The sequence below is a fragment of the Lepidochelys kempii genome, chromosome 2 (assembly GCF_965140265.1).
Source record: "Lepidochelys kempii isolate rLepKem1 chromosome 2, rLepKem1.hap2, whole genome shotgun sequence".
Classification (NCBI taxonomy): Eukaryota; Metazoa; Chordata; order Testudines; family Cheloniidae; genus Lepidochelys; species Lepidochelys kempii.
This window is the reverse complement of record NC_133257.1, coordinates 248842162-248861339: the sequence shown is the minus strand read 5'-3', so window position 1 is coordinate 248861339 and position 19178 is coordinate 248842162. Positions and strand designations below refer to the sequence as shown.

Genomic DNA, 19178 nt, shown 5'->3' with positions numbered 1-19178 from the left:
ATTTTGACTTAGGCCGAAAGGTATCCTGTTTGCACGTCTCTCAGGTTCAGAGGCAGGCATTGCTTTCTGTTCACGGGTTACCTGAAAAGCCAGGTGCTATTCAATTGGACAGGAAGTACATCGTATGTGTATGGAATGTCTGGCAGCCTTCCAGTCCTCAGAAAGTTTTAGTTTGTGAAGCAGAGGTACAGTTCTTAGTCATTACACAATTGCCTATTGAATGAATGATTTTTGGATGCATATTGTGCTGTTCTGTCCTGGTACAGTGTATAAAATTTCTTTATAAATCATGTACAGTTGAATCCAGTGAGTGAGACAATAACCACACTCCACTCCACACTCTGATATTGGAGAGCTGAGAGAGGGTCTACGTTCACCCTGACTGCATTTTACAGATTTCTTCTTTTTTAATCTGGGCCAGAGGTTTCAAGGAGCCATCTGTCTCCCCAGCCATTACTATGCAATGGAATTATACCTATCAGCTTTGCAACTGTGGGTAGGGACAATACAGCAATGCTCTGGAGAGGAGATAGGCTGCAGAAAACCTCCTATGTTGGCATGCCATGGAGGCAGCATCTCTAGCTTTTATGTGGGTTGGAAGAACACAGATATATTGAGCTGGATCAAGCCTTTAGCTCCCTTTCAATTATAAACCTAGTATATTTGTTCCTACCTTATAGGTGTCATGCTGCTGCTTTAGTCCCAGTAAGGCAACTTTAGTATTTGCCGGAACAATGGATGGTTCATTGGTAGTGTGGGATCTCCGAGAAGACTCAAGGATGCATCACTGTATAAAGTTAAATGAAACTGACTGGATTTTTAGAGCTCCAACATTTTCTACTGGTTAGTATGATATGTGTCTTGAACAACTTTTCATATTCAATGAAGGTATCATAAATTAAGAAATGTTAAGTTCTTGCTAACCTAGTTCAGCCAGATCAGAGGTGATATATAAGATGGTAAAAGTTCCACGTCAGTAATGGGTGTAAAGGAATGTCAGTTTCTGTAATTTACACACTAGAGGATTGGAATAGAGAGGTGTATCAGGAGAGCAACTGAGCATATATCTACACTGTAGCTGGGTGCATGCATATCAGCATGGGTAGACAAACATGCACTAGCTGTGCTCTAGCTAGCACACTAGAAATAGCAGTGTGGCCACAGGCAGTGGTTTGGGCTAGCCACCCGAATATAATCATACTCAACCACCTGGGCACATACTTGGGTGGTTAGCCCAAGCCTCCACAGCCAAAGTGCTATTTTTAGTGTGTTAGAGCGTCTGTCTACCTGCTCTGGGAAGCACACTCCAGCTACAGCGTAGACATGCCTAATGGGGGAGTGTCAGTTAAAATAGGGTACTTCCCTGTTACTTTAAGTTGCATAACGAAGGACCAGCTGAGGTCATTAGCTAAATCAATTTAGCCTCCCTTACACTCACTTTGACTCCCTCATAATACCTTAGCATACACTTAGATTTCTCTTATACCTATTTATAACCCCACTTTATTGACATGAGCAGGATTTTCAGGAGCACCTAAGTGACATAAGAGCATAAGTCCCACTGACTCTCTGTGAGACTTGTGCTTCTAATACTTCTGAAAATCCCACCTATGTAACTTATATCACCTCAGAATTTTATCTGATTACTGTAATATTTGTAGTGGGATTATCTCCTCCATGATCATTTATTGCCCATGTATCTATCAGGCATTGTAGCAACACAAAGTCTTAGGGAATCGTAGTAAACTTCCACATAAGCCTGCATTGCTCATATCTGTGAGTTTAGCACTGTTCAAAATTTGAGTGTGACTTTTGACATGGGTTGATTGTCAGGTCGGGCTTTTTATGATAGCATCGATTCAAGGTAAATGCACAGCAAGGATCACATCACTGAAAAAAATATGTGTTTCTTAGGATCATCACTCCCACACCAGTGTCTTGGAGACACAGGCCCAAAGTCAGAGGTGCTGTGTAAGATGGAGTAAGGGGGACTCAGTTATATTCCTTTAGACTTACTTGCAGTCATTTGCTGATGTGTGATAGAGTCAAAGTTGGTGTTACTTACACATTGAGAAGCTAGAGGAAGGTGTAAGTTCAAGAGTGTGTGGGTGTGACCTACTTTGCTTAGATCTCCTTACCACCTTCTGTAGTGGGTTTTCTTCCTGTGTCCCCTCTTCCAACCCCTTGGCATGTGATTAAAAAAACTTAGATTTTCTTAGGCTTCCTTAAATGCAGTGGGCCAAATTCAGAGATTATAAAAGTTTTATATAAGGCATGTAAGTTACATATTTGTAAGCAGGTGTGGGGTCTAAGGATCAGCAATTGGATCAGCAGGGCCAGATCCTTACACTCGTATAAAGCCCAACTGAAGTCAGTGGGATTCCACACAAATGAAGAGTTTACTTGTGCAGATTTAATTTCAGGATCAGGTAGGTAAGTAACCATAGAGTGATTTTAAACTAGTATAGTTTATATGTTGAAAGTATATATTCTATCAATATTACCTGAGCCTCACATGAAAATTGGCCTACTTAGAATCATAGAATCATAGAATATCAGGGTTGGAAGGGACCTCAGGAGGTCATCTAGTCCAACCCCCTGCTCAAAAGCAGGACCAATCCCCAATTAAATCATCCCAGCCAGGGCTTTGTCAAGCCTGACCTTAAAAACTTCTAAGGAAGGAGATTCCACCACCTCCCTAGGCAACGCATTCCAGTGTTTCACCACCCTCCTAGTGAAAAAGTTTTTCCTAATATCCAACCTAAACCTCCCCCACTGCAACTTGAGACCATTACTCCTTGTGCTGTCCTCTTCTACCACTGAGAATAGTCTAGAACCATCCTCTCTGGAACCACCTCTCAGGTAGTTGAAAGTAGCTATCAAATCCCCCCTCATTCTTCTCTTCTGCAGACTAAACAATCCCAGTTCCCTCAGCCTCTCCTCATAAGTCATGTGTTCCAGACCCCTAATCACTTTTGTTGCCCTTCGCTGGACTCTTGTAGTGTGGAGCCCAAAACTGGACACAGTACTCCAGATGAGGCCTCACCAATGTCGAATAGAGGGGGACGATCACGTCCCTCGATCTGCTCGCTATGCCCCTACTTATACATCCCAAAATGCCATTGGCCTTCTTGGCAACAAGGGCACACTGCTGGCAACACTGCTTGGCAACAAGGGCACACTGCTGACTCATATCCAGCTTCTCGTCCACTGTCACCCCTAGGTCCTTTTCTGCAGAAAAGGAATCTTTATCTAGAGGTACAGTGCACCACAAAATGGGAGTCAGTCCAAAGTAACAGCCCACCTTTAATCTACTTAGGGCCTCTAATCATATTGCAAAGGGAGTCCCGCTACTATTTTTTTTAATGTAGGATTCATTTTTAAAAATTAGATGATTGTTAATGTTTCATACCCAACAGTAATAATCATGCTAGGATATACATTATTTGGCTGTTGATGGGATTGTTAAGTGATTAAAGATCTTTGGTGTTGTGCTGCACAATGCCCCAGTAGCCAAGTGTGTACATCCTGTTGTGGCTTATTGCTTTCATCAACACAGGGATTTTAGTACTGCATACTTATTGGAGCCAGATCCCTTTAATGTTAAAGGAAGACAATTTCGTTTTCAGCAGCAAATCTTTGGAAATCATAATCTCTGACAATGGGGTACATAATGAAATGACTCCTCTAAATATGTATTTGCTTCTAAAAGCTTATGAAATGGTAAATATTTTCTAATTAAAAATTATTCTTTTTGGTGTACTGCTTTCTTTTTCATAAACAAATTTGACCTATCTAGAAGAATTATTTTTCTACCAGTTTTGTCTTTCCCAATTAAAAAATTTCCTCCTCTGTTGATGCTGATGGGGCTTGCAATTATTATAGCTGTTTACTTTTTTTTTTTTTTTTTTTTTTTGAGTATCAGCAGCTTTAATAATGTCACCATTGTACAAAAAATAAGTGGAAGCTTGTGTGCCTGATACCGTTCTGGGAACAATGTGTATTACCTGCTGCTGTAGAGTTAACAAGGAAGTAATGTAAGTGCCAGGTTTTTGTTTTACTATGTTTTTGTAAAGTTTAAATTTTATTTTAAAGGGTTTTAAATCCAAATGGTTATAACATTTTAGAAACTTTACAAAATCAATAGTGTAATAAAAATGGCACTTCTACATGACCCTTCTGGAGGCCTGTATGGTCTGTATCAAGGACACCCACAGCTCTGGAGTCATTTTGTTTTAGATCTGATTCAAAACAAATAAATAAATGTTCCAACATGGTTGATGTATCACTATCAGCACAGCACAATCTAGAGCAAAACCTGGAATGAGGTTCAGTAAGCCTGGGCATCAAAAAGACAAAAGGCAAAGGTAAGTTTTAGTTAACCATATGCTGACTGCCCCTCTGTCTCTAGTTACTATTTGGCTCATTTACCATTAAACTTTAAGGCTGGTGGATTTTTTAAAAAAATAATTTTATTATTCAAACTTACATAAAATAAGATGAAAATAAATTTAAACATTCTTACATTATTTCCATTTTACGTTAATCAGTGTGATATTTTCTATTACAAAATGTTATATGGTCAGTCATAGCTAATTTACTCTTCCTTCACGTTGCTAGATGTTGTTTTGGTTATAGTCCTGGGATACAGTCTTAGTCCATTGTCTTGTTGCTTTTTCAAAAGAGAGTTCTCATGTATATCTCAACACTGTTGATGGTCCTTTTCACTGGAGATTTTCATAGTCAACATTATGTTTAATTCTGAAAAAAAAACATGAACTGTTTTGGGTTTACAGCTGGTGGAATATATCATATCTGAAGATTTAATAAAAGGAAGGCGTCTAAAGGCATTTTTATTTCAGAAGGCAGAGAAAGCTACTAGGGGGAGGCTGTTCTAGATTAGATTTTGACAAATAGGGAGGAACTGGTTGAGAATTTGAAAGTGGAAGGTAGCTTGGGTGAAAGTGATCATGAAATGATAGAGTTCATGATTCTAAGGAATGTTAGGAGGGAGAACAGCAAAATAAAGACAATGGATTTCAAGAAGGCAGACTTTAGCAAACTCAGGGAGTTGGTAAGTAAGATCCCATGGCAAGCAAGTCTAAGGGGAAAAACAATTGAAGACAGTTGGCAGTTTTTCAAAGAGACATTATTAAGGGCACAAGAGCAAACTATCCTTCTCATAAACACACTAGGGAAATGCAACTTAGATAGGGTTACTATAAGGTGGGTGCATAACCGGTTGGAAAACTGTTCCCAGAGAGGAGTTATAAGTGGTTCACAGTCATTCTGGAAGGGCATAACGAGTAGGGTCCTGCAGGGATCAGTTCTGGGTCCAGCTCTGTTCAATACCTTCATCAGTGATTTAGATAATGGCATAGAGAGTACATTTATAAAGTTTGTGGATGAAACCAAGCTGGGAGGGGTTGCAAGTGCTTTGGAGAATAGGATTATAATTCAAAATGATCTGGACAATCTGAAGAAATGGTTGGAAGTAAATAGGATGAAATTCAATAAGGACAAATGCAAAGTACTCCGTTAGGAAGAAACAATCAGTTGCACACATACAAAATGGGAAATGACTGCGGAAAGGGGTCTGGGAGCCATAGTGGACCACAAGCTAAATATGAGTCAACAGTGTAACCCTATTGCAAAAAAAGCAAACAGCATTCTGGGACGTATTAGTAAGAGTGTACAAGCAAGACATGAGAAGTAATTCTTCCGCTCTACTCCATTTATGGTTAAGCACTGGAATAAATTGCCTAGGGAAGTTGTGGAATCTCCATCATTGGAGATTTTTAAAAGCGAGTTAGACAAACACCTGTCAGGGATGGTCTAGATCAGTGCTACTCAAAGTGGTGGTCAGCGGACCTGTGCCGGACCACGAGCCATCGGCTGCCGGTCTGCGCGCACATTGGAAAAAAAAATGCCGGTCCCCCACATCAGATAGCTTGAAAAGCACGGGTCTAGATGAGTGCAAGGGACTGGACTAGATGAACTCTCGAGGTCCCTTCCAGTCCTGTGATTCTAAAGCCACAAAAACCATAAAATGTTCTAGATATTTATTCAGTTTTTGCTTTCCTCGTTGAGACTGTAACTTGTATGGATCCTTCTAGCTGTATGTATTCATTCCACGGGGACCTGTGTGCTCCCTTCAACCTTTTCTGCCACTGCTCAGATTAGATTAAGAACCATGTTGTAAGGTTTTTCAGCTTCTGCTTTATGTTGGGGTTGTCTGCAGCCCCCTGTTCTGCAGGATGCATGATCAAGGTCTAGCTACTAAACAACCAGCACTAAAAACACCTTAAAATGAAGCTCATCTTCTTTTTTGTCATGTAACTGCATAAATACGCAAACAGATTTTCTTCATATTTTTTCCATAAACTTTCATTCTCGACTGAGATCTACGTAAACTTTAACAGCAGAGTTACAAATCTGTGGAAAAGCAGGTTTTTATTAATGAAATGGCTGAAGGTGTGGTGCAAATGATGCTGCAACATTTTGTATTGTGAAAAATAAAAACAAGTAATAGAAGACAATTTACCACTACTATTTTGTTGACTTAAGAACTACATTTTGCAGAGTTGTGTTTTGAATTTTTGATGAAGTTCATTATTTGTCATTCCTGCTTAGTAATCACTAAATCCTAAAACAATAATCTGAAAATGTGTAGGGTTTATTGTTGTTGTTGAAAATAGTACAGTGATTGTTAATTTCTTAACTACAGATGGTGTTCTCTCCTCGTTAAACCACACATATCCTGTACTGGCAATAGAACCTGTCTCAACATCTGTCTATAAGGAACAGAATTATGGGCTCTCACACCTATCTTCTCAAGGAGGTATGTGAACTGCTCTCCAAAGGATCAATAAATCTGATATTTTCTTTAAGTAAATATCTGTTATACAAGGCATTTTACAAGGGTATTAATCCCTAATCCTAGCCAAATTCCAATTCATAGCTGTCTTCTGCCTTCTTAAAGTCCTCTGTATTCCATTTGGATACAGCATTATTCTTCATGTTCTGCCCTAAACTATTATGGATTGCTAGTGTATGCACTTTAGCCACAAATGTGAGTGCATTTCTATCATGCTCCCTATATGCAGGGCAGTATTGTATCTTCCCATGGTAAAATGCACAAGATGGGGAAAGATGGCCCAAGAAACTCCATAAGGTAAATCTTATGGCGTTTCTACCAAATATTCTCCCTTAGGTAAGAGGTGAGACAATCTGAATCTGTGGAAAGGTTTGTTTCTGATACCACATGCAATGTGCCACTGATCCCGGCATCTCTTTCTGTACCTGTCCCCTAAATTGCCTAATGACCCACCTCCCCTAGAAACACTGCTACCTCAGGAAACATGCTACTTTTGGTGCTGCCCCAAGCTCCACCAGGGTGTGTAGTAGAAGACATAGGTGGACTAAATGCAAATTATTATTCTAAAATAATAACAGGAGTCCAGAGAAGAGCATCTGCACAGTCCAGCTGTTATCTAATTTGGCCTAGTCCCAATTCTCGTTCTGCCCCCAAATCCCTGCAGAACCCAAACGTGTAGAGAGGTGCAGAAGGGCAGCTTGGACCTGGTGGTGAAAGAGAGAGTATCCAGATTGGCTCCGCTTCTTTCCTTTAATAGGATTAGGGCACTTTCCTCTCTGTTATGCAGCACAGAGAAGAGCCGCATAGGCTCATAGTTAATATAGCAGTTTGGTAAATATTTAAACACTTTGGTATCATTCAGGATGAAGGTACTATATAAATGTAAGTTGTTATTGATACTGTATTATTATACTTTTCCCCCCATAGAAATGTCAGGCCTGTCATTCCAGATAGCTTCAATGGATGAAAATGGGACTCTCAATCTGTGGGTGAGTAAATAAATATGTATGAAAAGCAGGAATATTGCACTTTTGAAATGAGAAATTTTTTCTTTAAAAATGCAGCATCCTTCGCATTTCCAAGATTTCAGGTAAGAGTTTCTTTTGAAAATTGTGGCAACATTAGCCATTTTATTGTCATACTTCCAGAAGTGCTATGACTTGGCTCCCTAAACACCACAAAGTTCCAATTAGGCAGAACTATGTGGTCAAATCAATCAGCAGTGCTGCCTTATGGGAACGTTGCTCACATTTATCTGTTTCTTGGGAAATCTCTGTTGAAGCACATTTGTCTACCCGCTTCATTCACTTTAGATCACTATGGGTGTGACAGTCAGTCACTGAAACTGAGGTGGGAAGCCACACTCATAACATGTTGGAGGCATCTTCAATCTTTTCGAAAATATTTTTCACACAAAGAATAGCCAAGGTGTGGTAAAGAATTGATTACCTAGTCAGAAAATATTATAGGCAGGTTAGTAACCCCACTTTGTGGATGATACGTATATTTGTCTTTCTGTTATCTTCTAATTAATGTGCTCTCTTTCTTGTCAATTTTTAAGCCTAATTCTGATAAACTAGAAATATTTCTACTTTATCCTAAGTATCAGCCTAATCCTATTGTTTGCTAGTTCCTGTTGTTGCAATCAGATTAATTTTGGGAAACAGGTGGATTAATAAGGGGACATACAGCGTTTCATCTCCGTATAACCAATTCAAACCCAGCAAAGCTCCTACTAATTTCATGGGGAACAGGATTGGGCCCAACAAGAGGAAAAAATATATAGGGCTAAATTATCTGCTACATCCAGTTTACCTTGGGCACAGCATGGGATTGAGGGGTAGGGTAGGGGCCATCCCTGATTCTCTGCCCACACATACCAGCTATAGGCCAGAGCAGCCCAAGGACTGCTCTGACTTGTCCAGCTGACAACTGTCTCCATCTATCAGCTGAGAATTATTGGAACATATCACGCTCCAGCGTCTCTTCCTCCTTGTCCTGACATGCTCCCTGTGCCAAGGTCTCTGGGGTGCATAGTATAGGAACTGGCTCTGCTAGCTACCTTCCCAGTGGTGACTGCATCACACCAGGGAATCCCCAGAAGAGGACTTGAAGCCTCTCTTCTACCCTCCATTTTTCTGTATGAGCAGTGCAGGGCAGAAAATCTGCATAGTGTCATTGTAATGTTAGGCTCAGTTCTGATATAGCTACTGTAACGCAGCCTGCAGTGACTCAAGTGCATGAATACCAACCTCAGTACAGACTATTAAAATCCAGGGCACAAACCCCAAATTGGTTGTGAGATCTATACTTAGAACCAATTATCAAATGTAAACTCTTGAGGCACTATAACAGCCTTAACATAGAGTCATAGACAGTCCCCTTGGTACTCGGGTCTGTCTTACTAATAAGGTGAGCTTACCTTTCTGACAGATGATCCCTTCTACAAAGAATCACAGCAATATTCAGATTTTTCTCCCAGTCCCAAAGGACCAGTCACTTTCCCCAGGTCACTTGCACCTTACATCTCAGACCAAAGACCATACTATATAAAGATGTATTAAATAGCAAAAGGAAACAAGGGAGTTATTTACAAGGTTAAAACAGGTAAACATATATACACGAGTTACAATCTTAAGTTTCAAAAGGTAATAGAAGCGTCTACAATCAGCAAGCTCCTTATGTCCTTTAGAGCTAACCCAGACTAAGCAGCTGAGGGTCTCTTGCTTATCCCAAGAAACACTTCCCCTCCCGTCCCCTCTCCCCAAGTCCAAACAGCATAGAAGTATCTTGTTCCTTTTGTTCGGGGTTTTTTAATCCCCCTCCTGCCAAGTGCTCTGAGCTGCAAATTGAGTTGATGCAAGGAATCAGCTTGCATAATTCATCTTCATGGGCAGGGTGGGAGAGAGCAGAACAACAAATGTTTTTTGTCCTCTTTAACATCCCACAATAGTCTGTCTGATACTGATGGACCTTTCCTGTTGGAAAGGATTTAACACCTTCTGTTGAAGAGCAGCCCTTCGCACTAATTAATGTCTCTCCCACGTCTGGTGATTTACACAGTCACAGATGCTCACAATACAACCTCTCAACTATTGGCTTACAGTATGGAATACAGATGTTATAAGTGAGATGAATGCATGCAGCAATTCACAAGTATTCAATAAAGTCTAAACATGTTCTTATAGTTCTATTACCTATACTAAGCCAGACTGATTCCAGTTACATATTTGACAGTGTTCAATTGAGACATAGGGACTTTCGCACGAGTTAGTACTAGGTCGACCAGCCTCAAGGATGCTCACATAGAGCAGTGACAGGGAACCTAGAATGTCAGTGTAGGTTTTGTTAATATTCAATATTTGCTTATTTTGAATCATTGTCCTTTTTTAGGTAGCAGTTGAATTACAAAAAGTGGATTTGGCTGGTTCACAAAGTGATTTAGGTAAGTACAGTACATGAGAGGAACAATTAATAAAGCAATCCATTTTTGAGTGGAAGGGAGAAAGAGGTCATTGGGAGGGCAGTGCAGTCAGTGTGGGAACACTCCGGGAATTTGTAGGAAGATGACAGTGCAACTGCCATTTTGCATTTATGGAGAATCTGGTCTGAATTTGGGTCTATATATTGTGTTTTGGGAGCTTTCTCATCACTGCTATCGGAATATCCCCTTACTGCTCTGCCAGCTCTTCCCTTCAGGGGCACCTCATTTTTTACACCTTTCACAAGCTCTCTGGCAGTTCTTCCTTCATCATCACTGGAATAGATACCCTTATCAATACACCCATGCTGTCTTTAGCTTTAGTCAAAGTTGTAACTTCCCTTCCAAAGCAGCCCCCATTTGCATCCTTATAACTGTCTCAAAAACTCTCCTTTTGGGCTGTAACTTACCATATTTGGTTTCAGAACAAAGATCACATTTTCCTCCCAGAATTGAATGAGATACATGCAGCCATTTTCAGGTTATCTGAAAATACACTTTCTTCACTTCGAACAAATTAGGACTTATGTTTGTCGATAGCTTTAAAAAGGCTGAATTTTTAAAACTGCATCATTCAAATGTCTCTTGTACTCAGTAAGGACTAATCATCAAACTAATCAACCTGTTTCAAAACACCACATTTAAAAATAAATTTATAACCTTTATAATAATAAAACTGTGCATCTGCACATCTGCAGTAAAAACGTGGATGAAATTTTTAGTTTCTTAAGCTCCTGTAGCACTGCGGATCCGCGTAATTTGCTAAATCTGAATATTTTGTGTATCTGTAGATATGTGCAGTTTAAAAGCTATGGAGTTTTGTCAGACACACTTGTGCTAGTTCAGCACGCTGGCCCCAGCATTTATTTTCCCTCTTCAGAATGTTCCTTTACAATAAGAAAAATTCAGTTGCCGGTACAGTTCTCTTTTTGAATTAATATAGTATGGTAGCAGTGTTCTTGGTAATATTATTACACGTTATCTTTTTACTGTGTACGGTGTATTTTATTACCGGGGGTCCCAATGATATCAATGTGTCATTTCTATTATTAGTCTTTGTATAGTAATATTATGCGATAGTGCATATTATCAAAGAGAGAAAACCTGTAGAACTAATACAGATGGTAATTCAGTTGAAGTTCTAGAGGTTATAATTTTAGAATTAAAATGTCCATTTCTCCCTTTTCCCTTCTTCCTCCCACTTCCAACAATAATTACAACTTTTTAGGATTTGAATTCTATAGCCAATAATTTTTCTAAACAACACATTTTAGCTTGTCTCATCTTTAAGGACAGTGTTTTAACTGTGAATTTCCCTGTATTTATTAATTGGGATCTTAATTCTATTTTAACATAGTTATTTTTATACGTTCTATTTAATTAAACAATGATATGTGATTCTTGATATTTTATTGACATTTGAGTCCCTGGTTTAAAGAATAATTATTTATCATTTCAGGTTTAATTCCTGGGGGGAAAGTAAAGTTAGTACATAGCTCTACTGTTCAGTTGAATAGTAGGTAAGAAAACACTATTTATCCATTAAATTGTGTATTTATAATTCATTGAGATAATTCTCCCCTAGAACTGGGCATATTATTGTTATCTAATATATATTGATCAGGATTTTCAATAGTTCATTACTGTTGAAAATATACACTTTTGCCAGACATGTCCATTAACATGTTAAATTTGGGAGACCTTCCAGTTTAAAATTTTTACATTCTGCCTCTTCCTGTGCATAGACAGATGAATGTGGCCCAGTGTTTCAAACAAATATTTAACACTCAGAACCAACAACATCTTCTAGTTATTGTTGTAGTCACAGGATGCAGTATATACTTGCATTGATTTGGGAGAACAGGTCCTGGTTATTTATATTATCTTTTTCATTTGCATTTCCCCAGCCTTTTCCCAAAAGATAACCTATGCCTGAGGACACCTCAAACACTGAATATTAAGTTTCTCCCTTCTAATCCTAATCATTTCATTGTTGGAACAGACATTGTGAGTAACGTTCTAAATTTCATTGCATTGTTCTCATCTCTCCTATTACTGTAATTATAAAAGCTATCTATTTTCTTTGGAATTATATGGGCACTATATATGTAAATATTTACTGTTGGATATTATTAAAAATAGTTTTATTCTAATTAGTACTGATCTTTAAGTGCAGCAGCTCGCTGTAAATTGCTATACATAGGTTTTTATTTAATATAAATGCTGATGATACAGATGATTTGTTTTTGTTTTGTTTATTTTATTAACAGGGTGTGGTAAGTCATGGTGCAAGACATGATTTAAGAGTACCTCCAAAGCTGTTCAAACCCCAGCAGGGTGGACCAAGACCAATAAGAGCTAATGCAGTTGATTTCTCCCCTTTTGGAAAGCCAATATTTTTGGTATGGAAGGCTTTTTCCTAACGTTAGTTTAATTTCAAATCATTTGGGGTGGGGGATTTCTAAGAGTTCTAACTCAACACATGTAATAACACTCAATTTACATTCCCAATTCAGAACCCTCTTGAGAGGTGGCAAACAAGTATTGTATATTAGTGATTGAACTCATCATATGCTGAGAGATGAAGCAGCTGGCTTGCAGAAACAGACTGACAATCCCAGTACAGCTGATTATCCTTAGAATGTATTGCCCACTCTCATTACAACGAGGACCATTTTTAGCTTGTAGTTGTATCATGAACTAGGTAACCCGTAACTCTTATCTTACTCTTATCTTATCCCATACCTCAGTCTGGGTTGTTTTCCTTTTGTAGATAGCATGGACACACGCACAAAAATTATCTGTCTCTCTTGTACAAGCTTACTGAACACTAGTTGAAAATGATTACAATAGGATTTAATTTCTATTTATCCAGATACTTAGTTATGTTTGAACTATTCTATGATAATGTCATATCTGCCCCAATTTACATCACTTCAGTGGGATTGCACAGATTGTAAATCAGGCTGATGTTTGGCCAGCAAACATACACATTCTGTACTGCCTCTACCCAGAACCAGAACTGACGTTCTTACTCTGTGGTATCTTCCACCTTTTTCTGGGATAAATTTGGTCAGATTCAGACTGTATTATCCAAATCTATAAATATAGAGTAATTTTGGATGAAAGCAAATGCAAAATGAAGCCTGCTTTAATTTTAGCCCATTTAGCTCATTGTGGTACTGGAAGTACTATGTGATCTTTAGCCTGTAACTTGTTGGATGGACCTGTGGCTAGTAAAAGCACATATAGGAGTGGGGAGAAAAAGGGGTTGGATCTTTATTGGGAGATATTAATATTACTTCCATAAAAATGCAGTTAATCCTTTTTTTTTTAGAAACCATTTCATGGACAATTACCATTCATACCTAACCTTCCTTGTTTGGCAAAGATTATTGTGGCCGTTGTGGCAAAGCAGCTGGAGTCGTTTGACTTCCTTCACACCGTTCAGACCAACATTAGGCTTGTATGTGGTCTGAGGACTATGCTGGACGCACTGGTCCATCTCATAAGAGTGGACAAGGATGGACACGCTGATTCTTTTTGATTTGTCAGTAACTTTAAATATACTGACCTGAGGTTCTCATGGACACTAGCAAGAACAGAGTTATATTTTATGATACCTGTTTCTCCCTGTTGGAGAAAACCCACAGTGAGAATCATCTGCTCTAAGGGCTTTATCCTCCAGAATACTGCACATTTCTATTCTTTCTCCCCTCTTCTACAATGTGTATGTGAGGAAATGAGGAAGATAGTAGATGGCTTGGGAGCATCAGACCTTATGAACCCAATTCATGCACACCTTCAGTAATGAGACAGATATCCCTCTCATCACTTCCTTCAGATACTTTGATCTATCCATCAGCATTACCATTGTCTTGTCTAGAATAAGCTTTAGCCAATTTGCTATAATCCAGACAACTAAGAAAGTGAAGGCATCAAATTACTCATGTTTAATGAAAGCAACAGAGCTGAATGTCACCCACGTATTTATGTTAAGACAGTCAGAGAAATCAATGGCCAAGCTCCTGTTGACTTCAGTGGTGCAGGATCAAGGCCTTAGTGAGATCTACAATCTGGGGGTCCATTTGAATCCTTGGCTACTCCTGTGGCTTAGTAGAAGTAGCCAGGAGAGTTATTTTGTCTGTATCTCTCTAGTAGGTTGCAGATTTTCCTATTGATGTAGATTTCATCCCAGTTAGTCTTTGTGACCTCCAGATTTGAGTTATTGCAGTATGCTTTGTATGGGGTTACCACTGAAACTTGAAACCATACCAAAAATTAAAAATTGGGAAATTCCTGATATCCACACACTGAAGTATAATAGTGACGCATAAATCAGATAACTGTGCTTTTATTAAAAAAGGAGTACTTGTGGCACCTTACAGACTAACAAATTTATTTGAAAATAAGCTTTCGTGAGCTACAGCTCACTTCATCGGATGCATGCAGTGGAAAATACAGTGGGGAGATTTTATATACACAGAGAACATGAAACAATGGGTGTTCGCCGACTGGTTTTTGAATGTTATAATTCTTGACGTCTGATTTGTGTCCATTTATTCTTTTACGTAGAGACTGTCCGGTTTGGCCAATGTATCTGGCAGAGGGGCATTGGTGGCGCATGATGGCATATATCACATTGGTAGATATATATATTGTGACATATGCCATCATGCGCCAGCAATGCCCCTCTGCCAGGTACATTGGCCAAACCGGACAGTCTCTACGTAAAAGAATAAATGGACACAAATCAGACGTCAAGAATTATAACATTCAAAAACCAGTCGGAGAACACTTCAGCCACTCTAGTCACTCGATTACAGACCTAAAAGTTGCAATTCTTGAACCAAAAAAACTTCAAGAACAGACTCCAACGAGAGACTGCTGAATTGGAATTAATTTGCAAACTGGACACCGTTACATTAGGCTTGAATAAAGACTGGGAGTGGATGTGTCATTACACAAAGTGAAACCATTTCCCCATGTTTATTTTCCCCCCGCCACTGTTCCTCACATGTTCTTGTCAACTGCTGGAAATGGCCCACCTTGATTATCACTACAAAAGGTTTTTTTTCTCTTCTGCTGGTAATAGCTCACCTTACCTGATCACTCTCATTACAGTGTGTATGGTAACACCCATTGTTTCATGTTCTCTGTGTATATAAAATCTCCCCACTGTATTTTCCACTGCATGCATCCGATGAAGTGAGCTGTAGCTCACGTAAACTTATGCTCAAATAACTTTGTTGTCTCTAAGGCGCCACAAGTACTCCTTTTCTTTTTGCAGATACAGACTAACACGGCTGCTACTCTGAAACCTGTGCTTTTATTGTAAAGACCAAAGCCAAATACAGTATAGCTGAATAACATAACTGATCTTTTCATCAATAGGTTTGTAACTTTAATTTTAATTAGTTTGTTTCTTTCCCAGATAAGATTTTTCTTTGTGTTGCTGTACAGGTTGGCTGTTCAGATGGAAGTATTAGATTGCACCAAATGACTTCAGAGCATCCCCTCATACAGTGGAATGACAGCACAAATGGCCAGCCAGTTATTGCCCTCCAGTGGGCTCTTACAAGACCTGCTGTGTTTTTTGTCCTGGATGCATCATCTTGTGTTTACATTTGGGATCTACTGGAAAACGACTTGTGTCCTGTAGCCAAACAAATTATCCAATCAGATAAGTAAGTAAATTAAATGACTTTTGCTTTTTCTTGCTGTTAGAAGATGGCAACATTGCACTGAATCTGCCTTTTTGTTAGTTTTTTTTTTTTTTGCTTAACTTTACACCTCCATTAGAGCATGAATTTGTGATTGCTGTCAGCAAGAAACTTGCATTATGCCTGATTTTTATTTACACAAACATTTTTTTTACCTGTTCTGGCAGTGTAAAGAGGCCTTACAGTGAGCGACTCCTTACAGTGGAGTGACCACTCCAAGGTCCTTTAACACTGTCAGAGAAGAGTAAAATGTTCTTAGTGTAAATCACAACAAAGCACAGTGTCATCTGTGGGAGTTCTGTGCATGGAGCCGCTGCAGCATCAAGCTGTTATAGATGGTCAAATTCTGTTCCCATTTAAGTCAACTGGATTACTCATATGCTTAAAATTAAGCTTATGCTTAAATGTTTTGCTGACTCAGGTCCAGAACAGTCAGCAGGATCAATCCCCAAGATGACAGGGAAAATATGAAGAGTTGAAGAGAGGGATACTATTAAAATGCATACATATATATATGCTTAAAATATATATAGAAATAAATTATGATTATTTTTCCTGAGTGGGAACAGGAAACTTTTATTTCTCTGTCCTTACTTTTAAATATTTACTTTGTACAGAGTAACCCAGCCTGATAAGAATCTGGCTAGGATCGCTGGCTCATGTAAGATTTTGGGGAAAATCAGTATAAAATAAACATAATTTTTAAAAGCTGCTACAATTATTTTTTAAGTTTTGTACAATAATAGCTATTTTACTTGAACTAATGTTTAAAGCATGATTAGACATTTGATCACATGGAGGCTGTGTACCAAGATAAAAATTTCCCCCTCAAATATATGTATGTGAATTATTGCAGCTGATTGGTCATTTTCTTGTTGCTTGTCATAGCATAATATGTTTCTCTATATTTCCATTTCTGGCATTTTACCTGTTTTTTGGCAGATAATTCAGTTAATTATAATTTCCTATTAGCAAGCTTTTGAAGTGCTCAGTACACATTGGGGGTTGATAAACAGGTACACATTGGGGGTTTCCATTTTCATTCATTTTGTCTCCATTTAAAAAACACCTCCTCTTTTGCTTTCAGGGTTATGACTATGGTTGTATTGGGTGAACCGGAAAAAACAAATGGTCTGTTGGGGATCGCATTGGCCAAACAATCTGGAATAATTGACATTCAGTATGTAAAGAAGAGGTGGGCATTACCTCAGTCAGAAGAGTCAGAAAAACTACTGTTGCTCTTGCAACAATCCTTATAAAGCAGAGAAATGGTCTTTTTCTGCGTGTACAAATATGGCTGGCTATATTTAGAATTTTTCATTTGATTACTGTAGTTAAAATTTATTATTTAAGAGCTTTTGCATTTGTATATATATTGTATATATTTTACAAGAATGTCAATACAGTATTTCAACAGAAGATACAATATTTTTGTTAATTATAAAAATGACAGAACAAAGCTTGGTAATATTGTACCTGAAGGAAGATAAATTGTGGATTTAAATGTAAATATATTTTACTGAAAAGTATCTATAAATGTTCACAATTCCAGATTGTGAATATTTATAGATACTTTTCAGTAAAAAAGTGAAATCATATTCCTATAAAATGTGATATGCTGCTTCTCAATGTTGCGCTTTGAAGCAAACTATATCCTATGTGTAAAGCTAAGTGTATGCTTTTCTATAACATAAAAGGCTGTAACCATGTTCAGGTTACCTTTGGAACTTTCTCAGCGTCTCCACAGCTGTCATTTGTGCATAGGCTAGATCATATCCCAATTATAAATACTTGTGTAAAGACCAGAAAACCACACAGGGTTACCTTTGTTGAGTGTCCTCTGCATTCTCTCATTCTGGATGGGGTTTGTCCTTAGCAGAAGAAATGAGGCATCCTTCCCTCAAACCCTGTGGAACCCCAATATCTGCTGGGTTTGCAAGATTATCCACAAGGAGGCCCTGTGCCTCTGCACTGATTCTGGGCATCCTTCATCTCTGTTCATACTCCCTGCCAGTGTGACTTTGTCAGGGACTCCTCAAGTGGCATGGGACCTTTGGATCCCTTGTTATAGATGTCCCAGCATGCATGGGGCTCTGCAGAAGAACTAATTCAGCCGCAGGTTGTATTAACTTGCCTATGGAATGTCTTCTGGGAGATATGGCCCTCCCCCAATCCGTCCCCTCTCATTCCCACCTCCTCCTTATTGGTGGATCCTTACGTCTGCATTGAGCCCTCCAAGAGATCCAGAATGGGGAGACTGCAACCATGGAGACATGGGGATTAAACGAGATGACCCTTGTGGTCCCTTCTAGTCCTTTCATTCTATGTCCATTTACACCAACTTAGAATCCTTTATACATCACTAAGTAGGTCTGAGGGAGTCAGAGAGTAAAATAATCTGATTTAAACTATCTCATCCATCTCTTCTGACTTTGACCCTAAGAATTTCCAAAAATAATTGCTAGTCATTAAATAGGTCCCTTAGCTAAGAGCCTCACATGCATATGCTTAGGACGTGCTGACTTTGTTTTCTGGTTTTTCCAAACTTTGCAAATAATCTGCTTATTCCATTTACAAAAAATCCAAATGTTCTTTGGACTAATGGAATATTCAAGGTTTTCCATCGTAAACTAAATGATATTTACCTGTTTATTACTGCATTTAAATAATTATAAAATAATTACCAAATTCTCTATGTAGAGAGGAGGATAGATTTGTCTTTAATAGCTGTTTTTATTGTCCTATTCTAATTTTGGGCTGGAGTTGCTGAACCTTTGGGGTGAGACTCGCTGTGGAAACCTTGAACGCAAAAGTAATATGTTTGGAAAAGTTATAAGCTACTGAAAAAATGAGGTTCGGATGGAAATTGTACCTCACTGTTGCTCAGAACTAATTGTCCCTACTTTTAAAATAATAGTAACACCTAGTCCTTATATAATGCTTTTCATCAGTAGATCTCAAAGCACTTAACAATATTTAATGTATTATCCTCATAACACCACTGTGAAGTAGGGAAGTGCTTTTATCTCCATTTTTACAGATGGAAAACTGAGGCACAAAGAGGCAAAGTGACTTGCCCAAGGTCATGCAGGATAGC

The 19178-nt window shown here is 38.6% G+C and overlaps 1 protein-coding gene across 8 annotated transcripts in view; it reads left to right on the top strand.

Annotated features, from left to right (window-relative positions):
- Positions 1-17813, top strand: part of DYNC2I1 (dynein 2 intermediate chain 1) — a 52741-nt gene extending 34928 nt beyond the window's left edge. For all 8 annotated transcript variants that reach the window (XM_073334527.1, XM_073334524.1, XM_073334525.1 and 5 more), the window contains 10 exons: positions 13-185; positions 681-843; positions 6728-6841; positions 7805-7866; positions 10271-10322; positions 11818-11878; positions 12266-12365; positions 12629-12760; positions 15822-16045; positions 17169-17813. In XM_073334527.1, coding sequence (XP_073190628.1) covers positions 13-185; positions 681-843; positions 6728-6841; positions 7805-7866; positions 10271-10322; positions 11818-11878; positions 12266-12365; positions 12629-12760; positions 15822-16045; positions 17169-17340 — 1253 coding nt within the window. In that variant the 3' untranslated portion in view covers positions 17341-17813. The remainder of the gene's footprint in view (positions 1-12; positions 186-680; positions 844-6727; positions 6842-7804; positions 7867-10270; positions 10323-11817; positions 11879-12265; positions 12366-12628; positions 12761-15821; positions 16046-17168) is intronic.
- Positions 17814-19178: the final 1365 nt, after the last annotated feature.